The 27,682-nt window shown below is 53.1% G+C and overlaps 1 protein-coding gene across 2 annotated transcripts in view; it reads left to right on the forward strand.

The window, feature by feature from the left end:
- The first annotated feature begins 12,395 nt into the window (after positions 1 to 12,395).
- Positions 12,396 to 27,682, forward strand: part of FAM3B (FAM3 metabolism regulating signaling molecule B) — a 46,466-nt gene continuing 31,179 nt past the window's right edge. The window contains exons 1-2 of one of the 2 annotated variants that reach the window (XM_047796929.1): positions 12,396 to 12,471; positions 18,381 to 18,524. In XM_047796929.1, coding sequence (XP_047652885.1) covers positions 12,453 to 12,471; positions 18,381 to 18,524 — 163 coding nt within the window. In that variant the 5' untranslated portion in view covers positions 12,396 to 12,452. Of the gene's footprint in view, positions 12,472 to 13,153; positions 13,249 to 18,380; positions 18,525 to 27,682 lie in introns of those variants that run through there. The other variant, XM_047796936.1, reaches the window with a different exon arrangement.

Consider the following 27,682-nt stretch of genomic DNA (forward strand, 5'->3'; position numbering starts at 1 on the left):
TAGATGAAATCGACCCATTCCTGAAAAGACACAACTTGCCAAAACTCACACAAGAAGAAATAGACCATTCAGATAGGCCCATATTCATTAAGGGAGTTGATTAATGATAATTAATTAAAAGTAATTAATAACCTTCCAAAATAGAAAGCCCCAGGCCCAAATGAGTTCACCGGTGAATTCCGACAAACATTCAAGGAAGAAGTTGTAACAGTTCTTTATACTCTCTTACAGCAGGTAGAAATAGAGGGAATGCTTCCTAAGTCATTCTGGGAGGCTGTCATTACCATGTTACCAAAACCATAAAAAGGCATTATGAGAGGAGAAAATTACAGACCAGTATCTCTCATGAACACATGCACAAATTCTCAACAAAATATTAGCAGATCAAATCCAGCAACATATAAAAAGAATTATACATTACAACCAAGTGGGCTTTGTCTTAGCTCTGCAGGGCTGAATCAGTATTCATAAATCAATTAATGTGATCCATCCCATGAACAGGCTAAAAAAAAAAATCACATGACTGTATTAATAGATGCAGAAAAAGCATTTGACAAAACCCAACACACACACAGCACAGCGCTCGTGATTGAAACTCTCAGTAAACCAGGAGTAGAGAGGGGCTGCCTCAACTTGGTAAAGAATATCGACAAAAACCCCGCAGCTAACATCATACTTGATGGCGAGAGTCTTGACATTTTCCCGCTGAGATCAGGTCGGAGGCAAGGATGTTCCCTCTCACCGCCCTAGTACTGGACATGCTATGTATTCAGTAAGACTAATAAGGAAAAGAAATAAAAGGTATAGAGATTGGCAAGGAAGAAATCAAACTGTCTTCGTTCACAGGTGTGCTCATCTATACATAAAATCCAGAAGAATCAACAAAATACTAAGTGATTATAGCAAGGTTGCAGGATGCAATTTCTTTTTTTTTTTTTTGTCTTTTTTTTGCTATTTCTTGGGCCGCTCCCGCGGCATATGGAGGTTCCCAGGCTAGTGGTTGAATCGGAGCTGCAGCCACCTGCCTACACCAGACCCACAGCAACGAGGGATCCGAGCCGCGTCTGCGACCTACACCACAACTCACGGCAATGCTGGACCCTTAACCCACTGAGCAAGGGCAGGGACCGAACCCGCAACCTCATGGTTCCTAGGCGGATTCGTTAACCACTGCGCCACTATGGGAACTCCAGGATGCAATTTCTTAACTTGACGTACAAGTCCATCATTTTTCTATATACCAGCAATGAACAAGTGGAATTTGAAATTAAGAAGACGATACCATTAACTTAGCAGCCTCCAAAATCAAATACTTAGGTATAAACCTAACAAAATATGTATAAAATCTATATGAGGAAACCTACAAAACTCTGATGAACAAAATCGAAGAAAAAGTAAAAAAGTGGAGAGTTCTTCTGGGTAGACAGGAAAATTCAGTATTGTCAAGATGTGGGTTCTTCCCGACGTGATCTGTAGATTCAGCACAATCCCAGTCAAAACCTTTCTTTTGCAGATGTCAGGAAGTTGAATCTAAAGTTTATTTGTAAAGGCAGGAGACCCAGAATAGCCAACACGAGATTGAAGGAAAAGAACAAAGCAGGAGGATTGTCACTAATCGACTGTGTAGGAATCAAAGCAGGATGGCGCTGGTGAAAGAGAAGACAGACAGATCGATGGGACAGAACAGAGCGCTCGGAAAGAGACCTGCAGCAGGATGTGCACAGTGGGGCAGACGTGCCGCGGTGCAAGCGGAGTGCGTGTTTAACTTTATTGGGAAAAACGGCAGAAGCCACGGTCTTCTGGAACTCACATAGCATATTAACTCACATATAAAACACACAATAATAATAATAAATATTAGCAGAAGTATAGTAAACTGATCTTTGGCGAAGGAGCAAAGACGATACAGCAGACCAAAGGTGGTCTTCTCGGCAAGTGGTGCTGGAACAGCTGCACATTCGCAGGCAAACGAAATGAATGTAGATGCAGACATTATACCCTTTAGATAACCTAACTCGAAACTGTAAAACTCCTGAAAGATAGCAGAGAAAACCTACCTGGCTTGAGTTTAGTGTGGCCTTTTTATTTTTTAAAGTTATCATTATTATTATTATTATTATTATTATTATTGGCTGTGCCCGCTGCATGCGGGTATTCCAGGGCCGGGGATCAAACGCACACAGAGCAGTGATCCGAGCTGTTGCAGTGACAACTCTGGATCCTTGATCTGCCGCGTCACAAGGGAGCTCCTGGTGATGTCTTTTTCGATGTAATGCCAAAGGCACCTCCCATGAAAGAAATGATGGGTAAGCTGGACTTTGTTCAAATGAAATACTTCTGCTCCGCAAAAGACAATGTCTAGAGAATTATAAGACAGATAAAGGCCTGTGGTCTAAAATATACAAAGAGCTCATAAAAGTCAACAACAAGCAAACCATCTGTTAAAATTGACCAAAGACCTCAACAGACATCTCACCAAAGAAGATACACAGTGGCACATAAGCATAGGAAAAGAGGCCCCATCTTGTATATCATCAAGGAACTGCAATGAAAGCAGCAAGACACTGCATAGCTGTTCAAAAATCCTGGATACCGACAACACCGGATACCGACAAGGATGTGGCGTGGTCGGAACTCTCCTTCGTTGCTGGCGGGGATGCAGCCTGGCACAGCCGCTTTGGAAAGCAGTCGGGTGGTTGTTTACAAAACTAAACCTTTTCTTACCACATGATGTAGCAATTGTACGCCTTGATACTCACCCAGAGGACTTAAAAACGTATGTCTGTGCAAAAACCCGAGCACAGATATTTCTAGCAGCTTCATTAATAATTACCCCAACTCGGAAATAAGCTGGATGTCCTCCAGTGCGGGAGTGGACAGGGCACGAGCGCGTGCGGACGAGGGGATGTTAGCGCTGAGAGCAAATGAGCTAATACGTCGTAAAGGGATGCGGACGAGCCTCAAATGTGTGCTTATCAAGTGAAGAAAGCAGGTCTGAGAGAACCACACGCGGCGTGGTGCCAACTACGTGACATTCTGGAAAAGGCAAACCTACAGAGCCAGTGACAAGATCGGTGCTTGTCGGGGCGTGGGGTGGAAGGCGACGAGGCAGAGGACAGAGGGTGGGTGGTTAAGGCCCTGAAATTGCTCGGTGTGAGGCTGTAATGATGCCCATGCGTCCTTATATGTTGGTGCAAACCCACAGCGGGTAAAGCCGAGAGTGAGGCCACTGTGAACTGTGGACTTGAGGTTTTCATGACCTTGTTGGTTTATTGTAACGTGTGGGCTCATCATTTCTAACAAATACACACTCCGGAGGGGACCTTAGTGATGGGGGAGGTGCGCCTGGGCGGGGCAGGGGAAATAGAGGAAATTCCTGTATCTGCCCCTCAATTTTGCTGCAAACCTAAAGTGCCTCTAAAATTTGGCGGTTCATTAAAAAAAAAAAAGGAGTTTCCTTCGTGGCGCAGTGGTTAATGAATCCGACTAGGAACCATGAGGTTGCGGGTTCGATCCCTGGCCTCACTCAGTGGGTTAAGGATCCGGTGTTGCCATGAGCTGTGGTGTAGGTTGCAGATGTGGTTCAGATCCCGCGTTGCTGTGGCTCAGACGTAGGCCGGTGACTACAGCTCTGATTAGACCCCCTGGTCTGGGAACCTCCATATGCCGCAGGAGCGGCCCTAGAAAAGACAAAAAAAAAGAAAGAAAAAAGAAAAAGACACCTAGTATGTTTGGGTCCCAAGACGTTATGATGTGGTTGCACCCATCCTCTGCTCTGAGGGTCTCGTTTGTGACCCGTGTGGTGAGAAGGAAGCCAGCTTGGGGAGGCTGGTCCTCGCCGCCTCTTAAGTGGAAGATGCTTAACCCCTTCCAGCTTCCTGCCCCTGCAGCAGCCGTGGTCCCCTCACTCAGTGTCTGAATCGCCATGGTAACTTGCCCCCGCCCCCCCCCCGCGTGTTGTTCCCCCTCCTGACCTTCCGTCTCTTCCCGTGGAATCACGGGTTCTTGGGACGCCCTTGGAGAAACCCCCCCCACCCAGTGTGAGGCTCTGTCCCAGGCGCTGGGACCCCAGAGGCGTTCAGATGAGCCCCTGACTTGGTGGAGCGTCTATTCTGCGGAGGGAGCCAGGAAACAGACCCCAAAGCAAGGAGAAGGGGTGCTGAGGAGAGGGGGGCGAGGGGACCTCTCTGAAGAGCCCCCTTGTGTGAGATGTGATGGGGAGGAGACGTGGGCATACAGGTGAGGAGTAGCTGCCCTGTGTCGTGGGCAGTTATGAGGGGCAGCCACATGCAGGGCGGAATCAACACTGGGAAGGAGGGGTGTGGGGGTCCACGTCCCTGATTTTCATTCCGACTCCACCTTCCCAAAGGGAGGAGGGATTTTTGTCCCTATTTAGCTTTGATCAGAAGTGTCCTGGTGCCAGCGCATGGGGGCACTTCTCTGCATGGCTAATTTCATGAGAGTGTTATTGTAATGGCATAGCAAGCGACAGGTTACCTGTGGATGCTGGCGATTTGAGCCTTTTCCCGCCTTTGTCTGCCCCCAGGGCACTCAGCACCCCAAGAAGTGAGGGTTCCTGGCAGTCTGAGGGTTCCTGCTTTCTTTGCCCCAACCCCCTGCTGTTTACATGAAGCATGGTTTTCTGCCGCCTGGCCCCGTACCCCCCAGCCCTGGGCCCCCTTTCTCTGCTCACCCCTAGCTATCTGCCTGCTCTAACATTAGGAGACCCTGGAGTTGTCCTCCTGCTGTGATGGGGGGCGGGGGGGGGGTCGGTGTAAGTGTGGAGTCGCTTGGAGTCCTTTCAAATCCCCGCTTTCTAACTGATGAAGTTGGTGACATTTGATGTTTCATTTTGCCGTTTGTGAAATGGTTCAGACAGCTTCCCTTTAGGCTGTCGTATGGCTTGAAAAAGATTTCTCAGTGCATGGCTGTGGCGGGGGTTCCTTGGCCGGAGGGTGGTGACTGTTGTGAAAAGTCAGCTGAATGTAAAGTTCACTTGGAAAGTAAACACCAAGGACTCGCTAGGAGGTGCCTGAGCAGCAGGAAGTAAAGCAGAAGGAACAGAATATAAAGTCCAGGTGTGGACACAGGTACCCGCGGGACTTACTACTACAAAGGGACATTGAATTCGCCTCAACAGGTTATCATTCGACAAACAGTGGGCAGGAGGAAGTAAGTTTGAATTTCCGTCAAAGCTGAGCAGAGAGGGAGCAAATATTTTCATCAAAACCAGAAAATATGGGGACAGGGAGAAAACGGCCTTTCTAATAAGCAAGACAAAACTCAAGCACTCTAAAAAGAAAGAGCAATTTTTTAAAGTGTCTGGGGGGCAAACTTCACACTGAAAGTAAAACGAACTTGCCTACGATAAGGAACTAATGAACACAGGGTTGTAACGCCTGTAATTCCCGATTGAGAATCGTAAGACCGCGTGGCTGGTAGGGGTCCACTGGTGGGGAAAGTGAGTGAGGACCTGACCCTGCAGTGACATCGTAAGAGGCTCTCCTTCCTCCCCGCTCTGCTCTCTCGGTTGCTTGGCACTGGGATGTGTTTTCGGGGAGCCTCTGAAAGGACAGTGATTTCCCAGAGTAAGCAAGTGCGGTAACCACCCAGTAGTAAAGATTATCCTTGGAAGCTCCTTCAGAGGAAAGACGAGTGCACAGATGTTGGGGGGCGGGGAGGGAGCCTGTCCGTGAATGTAGCATCCACCCAGAGGTTGACTTGGCAACATCTCAGAATCACCAGCATACAAGCCCAGCGGCCGCTCTTCTATGAGCGTCTAAGCGACACCCTCTGTGTGAGAAGGTTTCATTGCAGAATGTTGGTCCAAGCAGAAGGTAGACAAGAAGCACTCCAGTAGGGAGCTGGTGAATTGTGGTCCATCCTTGCTGCAGGGTTCCCTGCAGGTAGGGAAAGAATGAGGAAGAGCCCTTTGAGGTCTTTGATACCTTGAGAAGATACCTCTCCAGGGCACCTTGAGAAGCAGGATGTGGGCCAGGGTGAGAGTATGTTACAGTCTAAGTGAGGGCACTTTTTTTTTTTTTTTTTGGTCTTTTTAGGGCTGTACCCGCGGCATATGGAGGTTCCCAGGCTAGGGTTCAAATCGGAGCTGCAGCTGCTGGTCTACACCACAGCCACAGCAACGCAGGATCCGAGGAGCATTTGCGACCTACACCACAGCTCAGGGCAATGCTGGATCCTTACTTAGCCCACTGAGCGAGGCCAGGGATCGAACCTTCATCCTCATGGATACTAGTTGGGTTCGTTAACCACTGAGGCACGACGGAAACTCCGATGAGAGAGGGATTCTTATTTGGTTGAATTTGCATGAAGAAATCCTGGAAGGACACCAAGAAATTAATAGTCTTGGTTTTGTGTTGGGTAAAGAGGGTGAAGAAGGAGGTGACCTATCAGTACCTGCCTTCAATGTACTTTTAAAAACGGAACATGAAATGTGTTCTCTAGTCCACAAATTATTTCTCAAAGCTGCTCTATAATCAGAAAGAAGACCAACAACTGAATGGAAAAATGGGCAGGGAGTTCCCTGGTGGCACAGTGGGTTAAGGATCCGGCATTATCACTGCCGTGGCTCTGGTCACTGCTGTGGGGTGGGTTCAGTCCCCGGCTCTGGAACTTCCACATGCAGACGGTGAGGCCAAAAAAAAATTTTTAAAGAAAAAAAAAATAGGCAATGGCTGTGACTAGATAGTTTCTGGAAAAAGAAATACACGAGACAAATGGTTTTTATTATTTTAAAGAAACTGATTCACTATTGTTATTGTTACTGTTATTGTTATTTTGGCGACACTCAGAGCATGCAGAAGTTCCCAGGCCAGGGACTGAACCCATGCCACAGCAGTGACAACATCACATCCTTAACCACCAGGCCACCAGGGAACCTCACAAATGGTTTTTAAACCTAGGAGAGGGTGCCAAAGCAATCACTTTAATGAGAGACCCAGTTAGAACAATACAAAGATTTTTTTTCCGGCAACAGGTTAGTATAGATCAACAGGTTGGATCGTCCGAGGCGATGGGAAAGGGATGAACAAGTAGGCACGTCCTCATATGCTGCTGGTGGGCATGTAGCCTGTGTCACTTCTCTGGAGAGCTGTGGGAAGTTTCTGGCAAAATTCAGAATTCACATACCCTTTGATTCAGGAATTCTCTTTTAGGAATTTATTTTAGGAGTTCCCGTCGTGGCTCAGTGGTTAACGAATCCGACTAGGAACCGTGAGGTTTTGGGTTCAATCCCTGGCTTCACTCAGTGGGTTAAGGATCCAGTGTTGCCTTGGCTGTGGTGTAGGCAGACACGGCTTGGATCCTGCATTGCTGTGGCTCTGGTGAAGGCCGGTGGCTACAGCTCCGATTAGACCCCTAGCCTGGGATCCTCCATATGCCGCAGGAGCGGCCCTAGAAAAGGCAAAGAGACAATCAATCAATCAATCAATCAATAGGAATTTATTTTAAATCCATCCCAATGTTTGTGCCAAGTTGGATGCACAAAGGTGTTGATGGCAGCAGCATTAATAGCAGAAAAGATTGGAAATAACCAAAGAGGTTGTTCTGCAGCCCATGTAAAGAACAGGTACATCCAACAAGAAAAGGGCAGAGGAGTCCAACAGGACAGTGGAGTACACGAGTCACGCGGTGCTGTGTGTGTGTGCCTGTGTTTGATGCTGTCGTGTTATGAAAGGTAAGCTGTTAAACACCACGTACAGCATATGGCAGCTTGTGTGTGAGAAGGACAAAGGCAGTACATGCGGACTGGTGAAAGCGGAGAATAGAAAAAGCAGAGAAGGCTTCAGGAAAGGCTCCACCCAGCGTCTGTCTCAGAGGAGGCAACTCTGGACCTAGGGTGGGGCCGGGAGCCTGTTGAGGGGGGGATCCTATGACATGGGCTTGTTCAGGCGGGAGGGGCTGTTAGAGAGAAAGGCGCTTTGGACATGAGCCAGTGGCCCAGGGGAGCACGAGGAATTAGGGGGAATGAGAGAGAGGGTTTATAACCTTTCAGTGCACATGTACTTTCAAAATCTTTAACATGGCTTTCTGGCATGCCCAGGGCAGTGAAGGTAGCAGCGTTTTCGTTTGTATGCGTCTCCAGTCTATTTACATGCATAGATGTCCACTGCTCCTGCTGTTACACTTAACATGCATTTCATGTGCATTTTCCGTATGTATCCCAAGTCGTGTATGATCTTGGCGTCTATTATTTGCAGTTCCTGAGTGGAGTTCCAGATGATGACGCCGTAACTTCTCGAAGTAGTCCTTCTGCCTTTCATCGCCCTTACAGCTTTCGTCACCTTTCTCACTGTTGAGTGTACACAGCATGTCCTCTTTTAAAAAGATTCCTTAGTCTGGACTCCCAGAAATGGACACTGTATTGTGTTTTTCCAGAAGACTTGCTAAGAACCTCTGGAGGTGTCTTCTAGACCTTGTGAGAAAGGCGGGGTCTGGCTGTGGCGTGATTAAAGCAGAATGAAAGCAAACCCTAACCTAAACAAGGAAGTACGCTGAAAACTACACCACCTATCAAAATGTCATGTGTTTTTTGCAGACATAGACGTTCATAGGGAATCTGAGGGGACTGAGTTGCTGAAACCATCTTGACAAAGAAGAACAAAGCAGAGGATTTGCACTTCCTGATTTAAAAACTTGTTATAAAGCTACAGTAATCAAAACAGTGTGGTACTGGTAGTTCCCACGGTGGCGCAGTGGGTTAAGGATCCGGCTGCAGAGGTGCAGGTTCCATCCCTGGCCCAGCTGACGTTGCTGTAGCTGCAGCACAGGTCACAGCATCGGCTTGGATTCAGCCCCTGGCCCAAGAACTTCCATATACCATGGTTGCAGCCATAAAATTAAAACAAACAGTGTGATACTGGCATAAAGACAGATGTATCAATCAGTGGTATAGACCAAGGAGCCCTAAAAGTATCCCTTGAATGTATGATCAAGTTATTGTTGACAAATATACGTATAAATATATATGTGTGTGTCTACACACCTAACACCACATATGCAATATTAACTAACAATGAATTAAAGACCCCAAACTGTAAAACACCTAGAAGAAAACATAGGAGAAAAGCTTCATGATTTTGGATTTGGTAATAATTCATTGGATATGCCACCAAAAGCTCAGGCAACAAAAGCAAAAATAGGAGTTCCCATTGTGGCTCAGTGGAAATGAATCTGACTGGCATCCATGAGGACGCAGGTTTGATCCCTGGCCTCACTTAGTGGGTTAAGGATCCGGTGTTGCCATGAGCTGTGGTGTAGGTTGCAGATGTGGCTCGGATCCTGAGTTGTTGTGGCTGTGACATAGGCCGGCAGCTATAGCTCTGATTCGATCCCTAGCCTGGGAACCTCCGTATGCAGAGGATGAGGCCCTAAAAAAAGATGAAAAAAAGCAAAAATAGATAAATCAAAAGTTATATCAAACTAAAATTTCTGTATTAAGGGATACAACACAGTGAAAACTGTGGAATGAAGGGAAATATTTGCCAACCCTGTATCTGATAAGGAGTTAATATCCAGAATATTTAAGGAACTCCTGCAACTCAACAACCCCAAAAGCAAGCAGATTTATTAATGGGCAAAGGACTATTCAAGAAGGAATAGACATTGCTCCAGAGTTAATATGCAAATGGCCAACAAGCATATGAAAAGATGCTCAGCATCACTAATCATTAGAGAAATGCATCTCAAACGATAATGAGAGACCCCCTCACATCCGTTAGGATGACTGCTACGCAGTTAAAAAACAAACAGAAAGCGGTGTGTTGAGTAGGATGGGGAGAAACTGGAACACTTGTGCACTGTTTTTTTTTGTTTTTGTTTTTGTTTTGTCTTTTTGTCTTTTGTAGGGCTGTACCCACGGCATACGGAGGTTCCTAGGCCAGGGGTCCAGTTGGAGCTACAGCAGCTGGCCTACACCACAGCCATAGCAATTCGGGATCCGAGCCTCATCTGTGACCTACACCACAGTTCACGGCAACACCGGATCCTTAACCCACTGAGCAAGGCCAGGGATCGAACCTGCAACCTCATGGTTCCTTGTCGGATTCGTTAACCACTGAGCCACGACGGGAACTCCATGTGTACTGTTCCTGGGAGTGTAAAATGGGGCTGCCCCTGTGGAAAACAGTGTGGCTGTCCTCGAAAAAAGTGGAAGTAGAATGACCATATGATCTGGCAGTCCCACTCCTGGAATATACCCCAAAGAACTGAAAAGAGGACCTCAGAGACATTTGCACAGCCATGTTCGCAGCAGTAGTCACACCAGCTAAATGGCAGATCAATGGATGACCGAGGTGTGGTCCATACATACAATGGAATATTATTCGGCCTTAAAAAGGAATAAAGGCCTGTCACAGGCTACAACGTGGATGAACCTTGAGGACGTTATGCTCCGTGAAATAGGCCGGTCATAAAAAGGCAAATACTGCATGAGTCCGCTTAGATAAGTATCTAAAATGGTTACAGTCTGGAAACAGAAAATAGACTGGTGGTTGCCAGGTGCTGGGGATGGAAGCGTGGAGGCTGTTGGTTCGTGGGAACAGAGTTGTAGTTTTGCAGAATGAAACGTTGCCAAGTTCTGTGGTGCAACAGTGCGAACATACTTAGCACTGCTGAAGTGTGTGCGTAAAAGTGAAATTTTTAACTTGGCGAAAGGTGACACATTTTGTTAGACCCCTTTTTAACCACATTTGGTTTCTTTTTGGGCCACGCCCACAGCACGTGGAGGTTCCTGGGCCAGAGAGCGAATCCAAGCCACAGTTGTTACCTACACCGCAGCTGTGGCGACACGCGATCCTTAACCGCAGTGCCACAGTGGGAACTCCCTTATCACGTTGCTTTAAATGAAAGTCAACCCAGGGTTTTGTAAAAGCCCCGTCTTGGAAATGAGGGAAGCTAAAGAGAAAGCTGAGATTCTTGGTAGATGAAACCACTTTAACGAGTCGATTCACGGGTTTAATGTATTGTCAGGAGGGGCTGGGGAAGAGCTTCTGAGTGAGGCCGTGGAGCAGCTCAGAAACGTGTCTGAGCCGAACTGTGTCACGCTCGGGAGGGGACTCTTCGGGAGCCCTGGGGAAGGGTCCTAATGGAGACCCGCCTCTGGTTTGGAGGACAGCAGGCAGAGGGTGGCTTAGAAAAATAAAGTCGCACTGTCCACAGGCTCCCTGGATGTGGCCGGGCAGGAGCTTCTCAGGAGCAAAGACGGCAGTGGAGGGCAGGTCACAGCCAAGCCCCCATATGACAACCCTCTGGGTCCTTAGACCTCCGGGTTTTCTTGGGGGGAACAGGAGCTGTCGACATGAGGGATTGGACTGGGTGGCTGGCAGACCTGCCTCCCTGGAATTTTCCACCAAAGACCAACTGCCTTAGAGCCGTCAGTTGTCCTGGGAGCCCGAGACTGCTGTGACTGCAGTGGATTCAGAAGCACCGGCCAACTCGACAGGTGTCTGGGGAGTTTCCGCCGTGGCAGTGGGTTAAGAGTCCCCTGCAGCAGCTCGGTGTGGATACGGAGGCCAGGGTTCAGTCCTCCTGCGAGGCACGGTGGCGTAAAAGTATCTGGCATTGTCATAGGTGCCAGTTGCAGATGGGATTCCATCCCTGGCCCAGGAACTTAGCCTTAAATTAGGAAACACACAGAAAAATCCTGATGGATGTCCAGAAGGCAAGCCCGCCTGGGGTGGGGAGAAGCAGCTGTGCCTGTTTGGGGGGTAGGACATTTCATGGGAAGCCGTCTTCAAATACCTACACCCCCCCCCACCCCCCGCAAGCCCGGCCCCCCCTGTGAACCCAAGGACCTGCAGGCTGGCTGCCCTGCCGCCCTGCTGGTGGGGCCTGGGACTTTGCTCTTGAGCTGTTTTTCCTGACCAACCCCCCGGCCTCAAGGAGGAAGCAAGAGGCAGGAGGCCGGCTGGGCTGTGCAAACAGCAGTGGGCAGGAAGTTCTGGAGGAAGCGGAGAGCTTTATGACAGTGACCCAGGGACTTGGACTTCGAACCTGGGTTCCGCGGGGACTCGACTTTGACGTCTAGAAAGCACATTGTGGCTGTCCCTTCTCTCTGTGAGACATTCCGTCTGGGCCTGGGGCCGCCGACCCTGAAGGGACAGCGCCCTCCTTGCAGAGCCAAACCCGCCGGTTCTCCCCGGCTCCGCGTCCGCCTGGGCTGCAGACCCGGAGCTCGAGGGCACCGCCTGCCCCGCGCACCTGCCCCGCCCCGCCCGCCTGCCCCGCCCACACTGCGCGCTGGTCCAGCCCGCACCTTCCCGCGCGCCAGCCGCCCCCACCGCCACGCACTTACTTGCCCGCCCTCCCGCCGCCGTCCTGCCCCCAGGGAGTGTCGCCCTGTCGTCTGCCCAGTCGGTGCGAGGCGCCCTCCTCCCTCCGGTCGCCCAGGAGCTGTGGCTCAGGGCCAGGAGGGCCCCAGCCGCACCCGAAAGATGCGCACCTGGGCTGCGGGTGAGTGCGACCCCCACACTATGCCGAGAGGGAAGGGAGACCCGCACAGGAGAGTCGGCTCTCTTGCCCTTCCTGGAACGCGCCCCGCTGAGCCAGAGGTGGGGGCGGTACTGGGGCAGGGTTGTCCCTTAGACCCGGGATCAGGAATGCGAGGATGGGAAGCGAATCCTGAAGGCAAGTCAGTCGGCTGGGGTTCCTCGGCCCTCCTGCTGTCCCCACCGCCCTAGCTGCGTGCGTGCGTGCGTGGCAGGGGAGGGGGCCAGTGACTGAGGTTTTGCCTGGAAATTATGTGTTGGGTGAGCCCAGGTAGAGCAGACCCAGTGGGCCCCAAGGAGAGGGGGCGCCTTCCGCCAGAAGAAGGAACCTGCAGGGGCGCCCCCGACTTCCCGGGCCAAGAGGGGGCTGCCAGTGCTGCTTCGAGGAGGCCCTTTTGGGCTCCACCTGCGGCTCCTCCTCTGGCTGGAGTCACCTGTCAATAGCCAGCAGGTCCACCTGACCAACCAAGGAACTCATGGAAAGTGTGGGGACAGTGAGACAGCCCTTTTCAGGTCACCCGTCTGTAGGTCGGTGGGACGTGGAGGCTGACGTGGGACGCCCTTGGTCCTTCCGACGACCTTAACAAATAGCGTCTCTTCAGCACCAGGGTCCAGGGTGAACGGCTGGTCTCTGCCACATGTTCCCTTTCCAGTTGGTCTGGATGTTTCTTCCTGTAACCTGAGGAATCCGGATTCCTCCCAGAGCAAGGCAGCACATGGTGCAAACATTAAAAGCTCAAAGGTGGGAAGTTCTCTGGGCCTCTTCAGAGGCCCCCTCTCCGTCTCCGAGTGGTTGGTCAAGGCTGCGCGGTGTTTGTTAGACCTGGGGACCTCCTCCCTTCCCGAGTGGCATTCCGGTCGTGTGGTCACACTGCAGAAAGCTCTGAGCACACCCTTTTCTCTCCTCCGTTCCCAGCGGGGAGGGAATCCAACTCTTGAGATTTCGTTTTACTGCGTAAGATACCATTTAAAAAAAAAAAAAAACAACAACTTACAAACAGCGCCGTTTGGGGTACCTTGTGTGGCTTGTATAATAAACCAGTGGAACTCTGTATCTCTTCTCTTGGGAGAAACCCTCTCTCTTGGGGCACTGATGTTCATCTTAGCTGCTTTGGAAGAATTGTTCGTATCTTATGTGCTTTTGAGATGCTGCTGCTGCTCACTTAGTGCTGAGTATCCTCGGATGGCTTTTCCCTGCCTGCTGCTTCTTCGCACACAGCCTTCCTGACTCATTTGTGAGCCTCGTGGTCCTTTCACACCAGGAGCTGTGAGGTCACAAAGGTTAGCGTTTATCCGGGTTCGTGGCTGTGGGAGAAATGACCGCAGCTCAGGTCATTTCGATTGCCTGCGCTGAAGATGTAGCCGCATTCATGGAAGCTGCATTTCCTTGGATGCTTCTGTCAGGAACCGGGTCTGTCCCAAGTAGGGACACAGGTCCCGGGAAGCACAGTCAGCCTGGAGGGAGGAAGTGAAGCCATCACCACCCTTAGCTGGGGCAGCTGCCTGGGAGCGGTCCTCCAGCGCCTCCAAGCCAGGGCATTGGCTTGTGAACTTTGAAAGTGGATTAACCTTGCAAACCTGCTTCGGCGTTCAGGTATGACGTTTCCCGGTCCTGCTGCCAAAAGGCCTCCATCAACAGAATGGGAGCAGTCGTGGACCCTGAGGTCTGCTGAGCTGAAGCCACAAAGCATCTGCATCTTACGTGTGGCAGCTTCAGCCCTCGGGGCCCCCAGCCTCTCAAGGACGAGGGGTGCAGGTGTGGCTGCCCGACCCTCCGACCCGCCCTGGGCCAGGGGATCTGGGTTCCTATGGGGAGGCTGCCAGGGACAAACAGCTTCCTCATCCATTTCCTGTGGAAGGAAATCCCTCCAGTGTTTGTGCTTAGGGGTTCAGGATGGCCCCTGGGTTGGAGGGGGGCCGTCCTGAGACACCCCCCACCACCACCACATAGCCTGGTTTCAGGACTGCTGGTCCTCCGGTGCACACGAGGAGTCAGGACCAGCCTGAGACCCTCAAGAATCTGAGGGGGAGGGAGAGGGGAAGTTAGGAGGCACACAAGTGCAGACAGACAGACACGAGCATGCCCATGCCGGCACGCTGCAGGTACCTGAGGGCCTCCCTGGAGGAGGCTCAGAACTGGCTTTTGCTCCAGTACTCAGGGTGCCTGCTGGGTGGATGTACTTAAGATGGGCCCTGGGCTGCTGATGACTGTATTACCTTCCGAGAAAAGGCCGGATCCGGGTTACAGGGTCACAGAAGGTTCTGGCCTCTGGGGACTTCCTTTGCGTCTTCCCCCACATCTGAAGCTGCGGAACCCATCCTGCCGGGTGCCAGGTCCGCCGCCGCCCTTGCCCCACCTTCTTGGAGTGAGCTGGTCCCAGGGCCCCCTGCTCCGTCTGCCCTCCCTCCCTCCAGGGGTTCTGGCTCCAGGGTGTGGCTTTCCTCAGCCACCGCAGGGACCCTGGCTGTCCCCAGCCTGGTGGTCATCGGCTGCACCCCTCACCCAGAGCCCAGACACATTACAGCCTTCCTGGGAGTCTGGGAAATTTTCCAGGGATGGGCGCCTGTGGCCCTGCCAGTCCGGCGGTCGTAGGTCTCTTGTGAGGGAGGACCTTTCATTTTCTTCCCGTCATCTCTACCTGTTTGTCCTTGTACACCTGGGGACAGAATCGTGTGTCACTTCCATGCAGGAAGGAGGGCATCCGAGAGGTGGCGTCATGGTCCTTTCACTCTTCTGCCAGACAAACAGCACCTCTGCTCACAGATTTCACGTGTGACAGGGTGTCTAGAAGCTCTCGTGAATGATCTCAGCTTCGCCGATTTTCTTCTCGGATAAGAGAGTCCACCTGTGATCTGACACACACCGGACACAGTGGCCTATGGTTTCTGAACCCGGGACTGTGTCTCCAGCAGTCTCTCGCACTGTTCACCCGGGGAAATTCAGCAGCACTTTCTGGCACGTCCTGTGACTCTCACTCCGTTCCGGGTATGCAGGCACGGACCCGGAGGGGATCGCCTCGGGGTCCGGCACCAACGGGGCGTGTGAAGGGCCAATGTCAGGGACCCTGTGCAGGTGCACCCGGGAAGGCCAGGGGGCTTCGCTGGGGTCTGCGGAGGGGAGGCGGGGGAGCTGGCCGGGGGCGTGTGGAGGAGAGCACGCTGGGGCAGAGGGACCAGCTTGTGCATAGGTTTCAGCAGAGAAGCCGCCCTGCATGGGTTGGCGTGGCCCCAGCTCAGAGCAGAGGACTTGCCGGGACACCATGCCTGCTTCACCCATGACTCTCACTGTATTTTCTGTGGCTGGTCTTGCTGGCTTGGAGACGTCCCTCCATCCTGGGAACTGCAGGGACCACGATGCCAGCAGGAAGCCATCCCTGCGTTAGTTCTAACAGTCTTAGGGAGAGTGTGGCTTGGAAAAGAGAGAGTAATTGATGCTGAAACAGGCACTTGAAAAAGGAGCCAATGGTCCAGGTGAGACAGAGGCATCCACAGTCCACCAGGATGGCTACGAAAGCTAACGGGCCACCCCGGAAGCACCAGCAAATAGGACCCCTCTGACCTAACCAGTGGGGGTTCCAGTGGGGGAAACTTCGAGGTGTTCGAAGCGAAGCGAGGTTTGCATCTCCTCACGGCCTGGAGAGAGAGGACGCCCCCTGCTGGGTGCTGGAGGCCTGCACCCTTGGAAAGGCGCGGGGGACGCCCTCTCTTGTCTCCTCTGGGCTCTGGGTGGAGAGACCCCAGCCCTCTGACACCAGCCACTCAGCGCCGTTCTGACGGTGACCAGCTACAGTAAGCACCAGAGGCCGAGGCCAAGGGCAGTGCCCTCCACAAGCTGCCCTGTCTTCAGAGCTCAGGGCCACCCCTCCATCTGACCAGCTGGCTACAAATCTAGGGGTTCCCACAGCTGCTTGGGGGGGTCAATGATTTGCTAGAATGACTCACAGAAACATTAAAGTGTTACCGTATTTACGATTAGCTTTATAGAGAATATAAGTCAGGAGCCGCCAGATGCAGGGCTGCGTGGTGAAGGCTGGAGGGTCTTGGGGTGGGAGTTCCCACCCCACTTGGGGTGCATCACCCTCTTGGCCCATCAGTGTGTTCACCACAGGAAGCCCCCCAAGTGTCTGAGTCCAGGGTGTCATTGGGGTCTATTACGTCATTGGTCACATGACCTCCTGAAGGTCGGGGGTGTGGGGGGCTGGTGGGCTGGGTCTTTCCGGGGCGACCAGCCCCTCCTGAAGCGCTCCAAGGACCCGCCCTGAGCCACCTCATTAGCACACACTCTGGAGGGCTGCAAGGGGCTCCTTCTGTCAACAGCGGCAGACACCCCTGTCACCTGGGAGACCCTCAGGGTTTTAGGAGTTTGGTGCCTGGAACTGGGGTAGAGACCAGACGGACGGGGTCTTTATCTCCCCCCCGGGATAGATCCGCACCCGGCAGGGAGCACGCTGGGGTGAAGCCAGGTCTGTGGGGGGCTCTGTTTTGGGAGTCGTGTGGCCAGCCTGCTGGGAGGGTGGGTGTGGGGTCCAGGAAGAGGCCCAGACGGCCGAGCCTGTCCCCGGTCTGAACTGGGCAGGATGTGGGGAAGGGACAGACCTGGGGGCCCGGGGTCCACCGGGGACGCTGGCCCAGAACCCAGGGTGAGCTACCAGGTCCTGGGGAGAGACCCAGGCCGCACGCCGCCTGAGGGCCGGCAGAGGCCCATCTGCCCAGCCAGACGCGGGCCCCGCAGCGTGGGTGCCGCCCGGGGGACGGGGCAGGCTGGGACCGTGGCCAGGGGGTCTGGGGCTGGCAGCCCGGAGGACCTCAGAGGCTGCTCTCGAGGGCGGTTATTTCCAGATGCTTCACCTGAGAGGGAGCAGATGAAGTCCCCTTCCCCCATTTCCCCCTCCCCCTCCTCCCTCCCCCTTCTCCCCCTCCCCCTCCTTCCCCCTTCCCCCTTTTTTTCCCTCTTCCTCTGGTTTTTCCCCCTCTTCCTTCCCTCCCTCCCCTCTCCCTCCTCTCCTCCCTCCTCCCCTCCCTCCCCCGCCCTGTCCCTCCCCGCCGCCCCCTTTCTTATTTGCGGCACTGGACCTGTGAGCCCCTATGTCTGACCCGGGCACACTGAGGGCCCTTTAGGCACAGGACCTGCTGCCACCCCTGCGTCCTGGCAGTTTTGGGGACTCCCGCACAGCCCTGATCTGTGAGGCATTTCGGGGGTAAAACCTGAAAGACGCAGGGTCGGATTCCTGTGGAGGGACAGAGCTGTCCCCTGGGGCTGTGGCCGCCCTGGAGTGGGTGAGACGAATGCCTTTTCCCGAGGAATTGAGAGGAGGGTCCTGGAGCCTGTCAGCCAGACAGTTATCTCCAGGGATTTTCCGCCTCTGGGCGTCCGTCCCCGCAGGCCTGTCTGAGGATCCTGAGAGCCTGGGGACTTTTTACAGGGTGACACAGGATGGCCGTGTGCCTGGCACCGTCCTCAGCACTGGGCACGCAGCAGTAAACGAAACAAGGGCAGCCCCCCACCTCCAGAGGGTCCCTCTGCTTCCAAGAGCTTCCTCAGACAGGAGGGAAGGGCGGCTCGGTGGTCTCAGGCCCACCTCAGGGCCGTTCGCTGGGTCTTGGCCTGAGCGCTGGGGGAGGCGCCCTCCCAGCGCAGCAGCGCGGGTGGGGACGGTGGCCTTGCCCCCGTCATCCTGCTCTCCTCGTCGCTCGCCTACCTGGAAGCCGGCTCGCAGAAGCCCCTGAGCCCTCGTCGCTCCTTCAGCGGCTCCGGGCCCTGGCCTGCCCACCGAGCATCCCGCTGACCCGAGAGCAGGATGCTGTCCTGGGGAGGCTGGAGGGGTCAGGAGAGCCCTGGGCGCCGGCACCCACACGGGTCTCGTCTGTCCGCAGGCACCCTGAAGGCCGCGTTCTTTGTCTTCGCCTCCCTGTGTGCCTGGTATTCGGGGTACCTGCTCGCAGAACTTGTCCCAGACATGCCCCTGTCCAGCGCCGTCTACAGCATCCGGAGCATCGGGGAGAAGCCTGTTCTCAGAGGTGGGTACCATCGCCCGGTCAGCACGAGGGCTCTGCAGCCCAGCTGCCGGGGCAGGGGCAGTGGCCCTGGCCTCGCCTCGGGCCCCACCAGCCACTTATGCTGCTGATGATGGGGGGGTGGGGGGGTGGGGAAAGTCCTCTCCTGTGCCCCCTCTTCCGAGGCAGGGACCCCTGCTCATCACCCCGTGAGACCCCAAAGCAAACCCTGATGTCGGGAGAGAAAACCCTGCAGGGCAGGTTGAATAAAAGCAGGCGCTGGAACTGGGAATGAAGTGAAATTACAGCATGTTCCCCACGTGTGACATGGGCAAAGCACTCACCTGTACCCTTGTTCAAAATCTCACCCTACGTAGGTGCGCTGCTTTACTTTAAATGCAGGAGCAAGTTGTCCAGGATTCATTTGCACAAATATAAAGAACTGGGTAATGACTTAAAATTTTGTAAAAACGATTCCATTTTCGATTTTATGACCTCTTGTGGCCAAAGGAAGAAAAAAAGAACTTTCTAGATATTGACGGTGACTGATGTGTTTTTATTTATTTTTGGGTTTTTTTGCCATTTCTCTGTGGCACATGGAGGTTCCCAGGCTAGGGGTCTAATCGGAGCTGTAGCCACCGGCCTACACCACAACCACAGCCGCGTCTGCGACCTACACCACACAGCTCACGGCCAGATCCTTAACGCACTGAGCGAGGCCAGGGATCGAACCCGAAACCTCATGGTTCCTAGTCGGATTTGTTTCCGCTGTGCCACGACGGGAACTGCTGATGTGTTTTTATTTCAAGTAAGGTTTTCACAGTGAATTTGCGGGTCATCAGATAGATGGTTGCACATGGACCATGGATGAGCCCAGCACCGTGGAGACCCCGTGTGGAGGGGGTGGGCGAGGCCCTCCAAGGGCTTACTTTCTCAATGTCTCTTTTTCACACAAAACGTGAAGTCTGCGCTGGATTCGGGCTCACCTTCAGGAGCTGCCTCTGACCCGGTCCTTTTAGGAGGCTCATTCGTATGGTTTCTGATTCCCACCAGCCGGGGCTGGGGAGGCCCCATCACCCCCTCCCTGTGACATCAAGCTATTGGGATGTCAAGGTGGGGGCGAGGGGTGGCTACGTTCGCCCAGGAGGCTGTGTCCTGGCTCTTGTGGGCTTGGAACCTCCACTTTGGGGGACATGTGGCTGCTTGGGGGTTGAGTCCCGTGATGCAGAGTTTAATGCCCATGTGGTGAGAGGTTAAAAGGGGACGGCGTGGAGTTCCTGTCGTGGCGCAGTGGTTAATGAATCCGACTGGGAACCATGAGGTTGCGGGTTCGGTCCCTGCCCTTGCTAAGTGGGTTAAGGATCCGGCGTTGCCGTGAGCTGTGGTGTAGGTTGCAGACGCGGCTCGGATCCTGCGTTGCTGTGGCTCTTGTGTAGGCTGGTGGCTACGGCTCCTATTGGACCCCTAGCCTGGGAACCTCCATATGCCGCGTGAGCGGCCCAAGAAATAGCAAAAAGACAAAAAAATAAAAAAAATTTTAAAAAAAGGGGACGGTGTCATCGTGGGCCGGGCTGGCTTTGCAGCGAGGCTTACTCCTTGCTGTCAGCAGCAGCGTGGCTGGGGAGGTGCCCCCCAGGGATGGGTGCCCCCCGCCAGGTGCTCCTCCCTGCCTCCTCCTGTGCCTGCTAAACAGGTAGAGTGTGCTTTCCCTGCCCTGGGACAGGGTTCAAGGGTGAGCCCAGCTCCTAGCGTCAGCAGGCCTCTGGAACCACAGTAACCCCAGGTGTTTGCAGAACCAAGGCTGTGAGCCCTTGGCCCCTCGGCCATGGCCCCCAGCGGGACCACCTTAGGTGGGGTTCGGCTGCTCGCCTCTCTAAAGCCAGTAAAGAGGCAAGGTTGGTGGAGAGGAAAGTTTACTATATTTTGGAGGCCAGCAACTGGCGGGGCGGGGTGGGGGCCGAGAAAGAAGGCAGACTCCTGCCCAAAGGCCCGCCCCCCACTGAGGATCAGGGGGCAAGAGGGCGGGGGCTGCGTGCGGAAACAGCGCCGTGCGCTCCGCCGTCATCTCGCAGTTGGTCCGGTGATCTGAGCAGCAGCCTCTTGACTGTGTCAAGCACAGTTTGTCTTCAGTTCCAGGGTCGGTCTGTTCCCGCTTCTTTGAGGCCACTTCCGGGAACTGTGGCAGCAATGTCATGGCCCCAGTCTGGTCGTCATGCCGCTAACGTCTTCCAGCGGGTGGGGTTTCAGTGTCGACAAGACAGCTCCCAGGACACGGCTCAGGAGGTGAGCCACAGCCCCTGAGGAGGAGCTAAAGGCCTTGGCTTTGCTTCGTGACTAAATGTCATGACTTGGTTTCGTTGGACTGCTTTCCTCTGCGTCTGCGTTTTCTCGTTCTCTGATTAAACTTATTCTTTGATATTTTTCTACAGACGAAAGGCAGGCAGGGGACATTGAGGGAAGGATCTTAGGGTCTTTCTGGTTTTCAGCAAAATTAGCAGCTATTGGGGGGAGTTGACGTCTGCGTGGCTCCTCGGTTACCAGGGAAACCAGCTGAGGGCACGCCCCTCGCGGTCCCTCGCCATCCATCGCCAGCTGGGGCCTGGGGCAGGTGGGCAGGAAGGCCTGTCGGATGAGTAGGTGTAGCTGAAGCAGGTCAAGCAGGGCGTGGACGGGGCAGGACGAGAGCTGCCTCTCGTGGCCTGGCCACACACCCCATCGAAAGCCCAGGTACCGGTGGAGGAGGAGGCGGGCTGCCAGGCTGGCCCCGCACAGCCCAGGCCTCCCTTATTTTCGTATTTCTCTCTCTCTCTCTCTCTCTCTGGTTCCCTGTCCGACGTCCCCGCCAGTCCCAATCTGAGGTGTCTAGTGTCACCTTTGTGTTTGAACATCTAATGGCAGACCGGGCTGTCCGGTTTTGCGGGCGTGTATTCCGGGGCGGTCCAGCCCTCGTTCTGTGTCCTGATGTCACTCGCTGTCACACCTGAGGCCCCATCGTGCTGTGGGTGCTTCTCCCTGGCTGGTCCCAGCTGCTTCGTGCCTGGGGCTGAGTCCTCACGTTTTCCCTCTCTGGGACTCAGGGGACCGCTCCCCGTGGCCTCCCCCCTGTCACCACACAGATGCTGCACCAGGAGCAGCCCACAGGTCTCCGGTGGCCTGGGTGACATTTCCTCTGGGATTTACATACGCAGGCGTGAACCGCCAGGCCACAACGTGCATGTCAGCTTTCGGTGACTGCCTTGAGGCCGATGGCTTTTCAGGATGGGCCGGCCCGTCTGCGGTGTCACCAGCAGTGCTTGAGCTCCTGGCTCCTACCAGCCTCACCAACACGTGCACGGCTCAGCCTTCCGAGTTCGCCAGTCTGACGGGCGTGGAGTGGCAGCTCACGGCAGTGATGAGCGTTTCTCATTTCCAGAGAGTTTGGGGACCCCAGGCTGGGTCTGAGGCTTCCACAGGCATTCGCAGCGGGGGTACCGGATGGGGGGATGGTTCCAGGACCCCCTCAGGTACCAAAAGCCATGGATGCTCGAGTTGCTTGTAGAAATCGGTGCAGTATTTGCACATAACCTACGCCCATCCTCCCAGGTACATTTTTTTCTCTGTCGGTTTTATTGAGATACGGTTGACGTAATAGCCCTGTCTGAGCTTCAAGTCTGCGACACAGTGATCTGACACACACACACTGCGGAAGGGTTGTCTCAAGTCTGGTGACCATCCGTCATCTCATACGGACGCAAAATGAAAGAAATAGAAAAAAATTTAGTCTGATGAAAACTCAGGATTTACTCCCTTAACGACCCTCCTGTATACCTCATTTTCATTTATTTGTTTATTTGTTTATTTTCATGGCTGCACCGAGGAAGTTCCCAGGCCAAGGACTGAATCCGGGCTACAGCTGCAACCTGTGCCCCAACTGTGGCAACACTGGATCCTTCAACCTGCTGCACTGGGCCAGGAATCGAACCTGAGCCTCTCCAGGGCCCCAGGGTGCTGCAATCAGATTCTTGACCCACTGTGCCACAGCGGGCACTCCAGCTTTCAGTCGTCTCCAGATGACTTGTGATACCTAATATCCTGTAAATGCTACGTCAGTCATTGGAAATATAGTGTAAATGCCACGTGAATAGTTTCCTGCAGGATGCAAAATCCAGTTTTGCTTTTTGGGTCTTTCTGGAACTTTTTTGGAATCCTTTCAATCCCTGGTGGGTTGAATCCAAGATGTGGAAGCCGCGGATGCGGTGGAGGGCACTGTATTTCTGTCTGGGGGCGGGAGGAGGAACGCGGGGAAGCGGAGGGGGAGCGTGCGTGTGGCTGGATCCCAAGCACGCCGGCATCGTCCCTCTGTCTCCTCCAGCCCCGCTTCCCTCTACCTCTGCTCTCAGTTTGCAGTCTGCTGCCCCTGCCTTGGCACCTGGGGAGGTGCGTTTAGAGATCTCACAATGCCTGGCGGGTTCCTGTGTCAAAGGAAGAAGGGCAGCAAACGAACGCCTGCAAGTTCAGCTCCACAGTTTATTTCTAGGTGAAATAAACTTCACCTGGAAACCACATCTCTCTATGTACGTGTAACTGAATCACTTTGCTGTACCCCTGAAACCAACACACCATCCTCAACCAACTATACGTCGATAAAAACTCTAGAAGCCACTGGAGTTCCCACTGTGGCTCAGCAGGTTAAGAACCCCACGGGTGCCCATGAGGAAGCAGGTTCGATCTCTGGCCTTGCTCAGCCGGTTAAGGATCTGGCATTGCTGCAAGCTGATGCAGCTCAGATCTGGCGTTGCTGTGCATGTGGCGTAGGCCGGCAGGTGCCGCTCTGATTTGGCCTACACCACAGCCACAGCCACAGCAATGCCAGATCCTTAACCCACTGAGCGAGGCCAGGGATCGAACCTGCAACCTCATGGTTCCTAGTTGGATTCGTTTCTACTGTGCCATGACGATTTGACTCCCAGACCGGGGACCTTCCATATGCCACAGGTGCAGGCTTGAAAAGAAAAGGAAAAAAACCACTGCTGTTTTTACAATATAAAATATATTTTACATTCTTTAAATTACATTAAATATATAAAACTGCTATTTAATGTATTTGCAGGCACAGAGCCCTTCGCTAAATCATAAAAGTACGGATTCTTTTCTGACTCTTCCCTGCATTTTTGCCGAGAAGTGCTCTCTGCCTCAGCGCGCTCTCCTTCCCTGCCACCAGAAGTTTAGTTTTTCATCTACGTTTAGCATCTCTCTGCCTTCTGAGCTGCTCCATGAACTTTCTGACCAGGCTGGCTGGTCAGCACAGGGTTAATGGCTGGGAACATGAGGGCAGGGTGGTTACACCCATGTTGTCCCTTCTTAACTGTCCAGCCTCCAGAGCAGCGTGGGGGGGTCCCTTGCGGGCCGTGCTGCCTCGTTCACCCTGTGGGCATCTGTCTCCGGCTCATTTGCGATGCCATCACATGCTGTTTGCTTCTGTTTTTCCAGCTGGCTTTAAACCAAAGCAAAATATCTCTTTCTCCTTCCTGTTCCAATCTGCTGTCATTCAGTCTCCAGACGACCGTGTCACCTGGGTCAGGAGGAGGTAGGCCTTGTCCTCCTGGCCTTGTCTTTTAAGCTCCACTGGGGCCCCGGGCGGGGTTAGCCCGTGCCCCTCTGCAGCTCACAGCACACCCGTCCGCAGGCCCAGTGCTGGGCGAGGGCCCAGGTGGAGAGGGTCCGGGACCAGGGCACTCCCCCAGCAGCCTGGGGACAGCAGAGGGCCCGGAAGTAATGTCCTTCTCCAAGAGCCGGGCCTGGTGCAGTGACCTGGAAGGAGCCCTGCCGAGAACAGCAGGGGCCCAGGAGCAAGGCTGTGTGTTTCTTAAGAGGAAGGGTGACCTCCACGAAGGGAACTGCAGGTGGCAGGCGGAACAAGTGCGGGTCCCACTTTAAGGAGGGTTCCCTCCAGATTAAGGATGAAGCCTCCTCCTCAATCTCCGATGGGATTACATCCCCACAAACCCATCGTAAGGTGAAAATAGCAGGGGTGGGGGAGGGGTGGATTGGGAGTTGGGGTAGTAGATGCAGGCGCTTATACTTTGAAAGGATAAGCCATGAGGTTTTATTGTGCAGCACAGGGAACTATAGCCAATTACTGGTAATAAACAAGATGGAAGATGATATGAGAAAAAGAATGTGTGTGTGTGTGTGTGTGTGTGTGTGTGTGTGTGTAGCTATCACTGGCTCACGTTGCTGTGCAGTAGAAATGACATGACGTTGTAAATCAACTATAATAAAAATTCTTTAAAATAAGACAAAAATTGTAAAAACAAACAGAAAATATCTTAGGTCAGAGATGCTTTTGGAGGGAATTCCCGTCATGGCACAGCAGAAACGAATCCAACTAGGAACCATGAGGTTGCAGGTTCGATCCCTGGCCTCGCTCAGTGGGTTAAGGATCTGGCATTGCCGTGAGCTGTGGTGTAGGTCGCAGACTCGGCTCGGATCTGGCATTGCTGTGGCTGTGGCTGTGGTGTAGGCCAGCAGCATAGCTCTGATTCCACCCCTGGCCTGGGAACCTCTGTATGCCACGGGGGCCCTAAAAAAGAAAAAAAGAAAAAGAAATGCTTTGAATAAAAGGTGCTGAACGTTGTAGCTGAGCCTGGCCCACCTTCACCGTGCTCACAACGAATGTGCCTACAGTGGAGCAAAATCATCTACCACAAAGTCTGTTTTCGAATAAAATGTTCACTATCTCCTCTATCACTTACCGAATCCTGTACTGAAGGCAAAGAGCAGAACGGTGTGTGCGTCCAAATAGGGTATCGGTGGAGCGGTTTTTAGCATTGGAGCGGGTGTCACTAGCCTGGGAAGGATCGGGGGGGTCACAGCTCACAGGTTTTGACTGAATCATCACAGAGTTGAACCATCGTACGTCGGGGGTCATGTGTACACGTGCTCAGACGTCTACAAAGCTGGGAAATGGACGCGCTGCATTGAAACAGTGTGTTAGTTACACGGCCAGATACTATGCTCAGTGTGTTTCCAGGTGAATTACCTCTCAATTCAAAGTGGTGAGTATTATTATCAAAGTTTTAAAAACCAGGAGTTCTGTGGGGCAGCAGGTGAAGGATCTGGTGGTGTCACAGCTGTGGCTTGGGTCTGATCCCTGGCCTGGGAACTTCCACATGCCTTAGGTGCAGGGCCCCCCCCCCATTTTTTTTTCTTTTTAGGGTTGCCCCTGAGGCGTATGGAAATTTCCAGGCTAGGGGTCGAAATTGGAGCTGTAGCTGCCGGCCTACACCCCAGCCACAGCCACGCAGGATCTAGGCTGCGTCTGTGATCTACACCACAGCTCAGGGCAACGCTGAATCCCCAAACCATTGAGCAAGGCCGGGGATCCAACCCGCATCCTCAGGGATACTGGTCAGATTCATTTCTGCTGCACCACAACGGGGGAACTTCAGAATTTTTTTTAAACTAAAATACACTGTAGTGTTCAAAACTGGGAAACGTTGAAAAGATACTGTATAGCACTTTTTCATGTTCATGAAATGTAGGAAACTGGAAAGTAAGAAAAAACACAGAGTATATATGAAGATATAAGTAGGGTAACGTGGTTCAAATATGTTTAATCTATGTTTTCCAACTTTGCAGATGCCCTCATATGCATAGAAAAGTCTGGAAGGAAGTGTATTGAAAAGTAAAACAGAGAAGTCTCCTTAGAGTGAAAATACGTAGTTTTTTTTTTTCTTTTTTTCTTTTTCTATTACAGTCCATTTTTTCTTCAGATGAGAAAAGATAAACCCCCAGGGTCCTTTGTTATTTAAAGGATTAGAATCAGGGGGAGGAGAAATTGGGAAAAGCGGTCCAGAGCTGCAGTCCACAAGTTCAGAAATCTCTGATACATGGTCCAGTCCTTTGCCGGGGCGGGAACAGGGCTCAGTCTCTCTGAGTTTCCTGCCAAAGTAGGCGCAGCTCTCTGCCCGTCCAAGGGGCCCAATGTCCATTTGTTCCTTCACCAACCTTGATGGAGCAGCTGAAGGGCTGAGTAAGCGTGATGTTGGGGTACACGCCCCCCCCAAATCAGCATCTTCCTGGACACCAGAGCTGGATGCATGCCTGCATCCCCGTGTCACCAAGAAGCTCAGCCCCTCTGCTCAGCACCCCCAACACTCGGCCATCACAGCCCCACCTGCATCCTGGTTCCTCCAGCGGCTCTGCTGGCTCTGCTTCCAGCCGGGTGAGCTCAGGCGGAGAAGCACCGCCAGCCGCGCAGCAGCAGGTCCCCAGTCAAACTGGAGGCGTGAGGGCGCTGCCTGATTGTCTTCCCTGGAGGCTCAGGGTTTAAAATTGAACCCAGCACAGGATTCTGCGGGTGACAGACAGCCTCACCTGCACGGCAGGGAGACAGGAGGGGTAGCAATGGCAACGCGGCCCCCAGCAAGGGGAGATGCCAGGGGTGCCCAGGCCAGCTCGGCTCCTCAGCCACGTTCCCGGTTCTCCTCCGTGGCTGACCCTTGTGAGACGGGGGTGCTGGGCACGACAGCTCCAGAGCCTGCCGGCGCTGACCCAGCAGCTCGGGGAAGAAGGGGCAGGCAGCACTGGTCAGGGGTGTGTGTATGTGTGTGTGTTTCGGGTGTAAAATTGCAGAGGCTGGATAGATGCCCCATAGGCTTCTTTTTTGTCCGCCAGCACTCTTGGACCCAAGCAGTCTTTCTTTAAGTGGATACGAGATCCTGTGCATTGCAGTCCAGGCTGTCTGTCCATCCTGATGATCGACCTCGGAAGTGGTCCCGACTCTTTCGGAACTGTTGGGCCTGCTCAGCACCAGCATCTGCCTCGGCCTTTTCTGGGCCACGCAGTTGACTTAAGGCTGCACCGCATCATACAAGTTCTGATTTATTTCTGACTCACTTTCAAGTTCTCTTTGTCCCCAACCCAACAAATGAGCAGGATTTATCAGATCCCTCCCTTTGGGGGGCCCTGGCATCCAGCTTTTGTCCCTTTTGCCTCTGAGAGTTGTCAGAAATGCCACTGATTTTCTTTTGCAGTTTTTCTGGAATTAGCCAATGTTGCTAATTTAAAAGCGGCTGTAAGTGCTGGGCTTACTATGGTGAAGTTTAGTCTTCTCCCGCATCTCAGCCTGGAAATTCTTTGCTACCTTATTAGGTTTGTAATATATTTAAGCAGTTTTTTTTTGTTTGTATTTTGTTTTG

The sequence above is a fragment of the Phacochoerus africanus genome, chromosome 1 (genome assembly GCF_016906955.1).
Source record: "Phacochoerus africanus isolate WHEZ1 chromosome 1, ROS_Pafr_v1, whole genome shotgun sequence".
In the NCBI taxonomy this organism is placed as follows: Eukaryota; Metazoa; Chordata; class Mammalia; order Artiodactyla; family Suidae; genus Phacochoerus; species Phacochoerus africanus.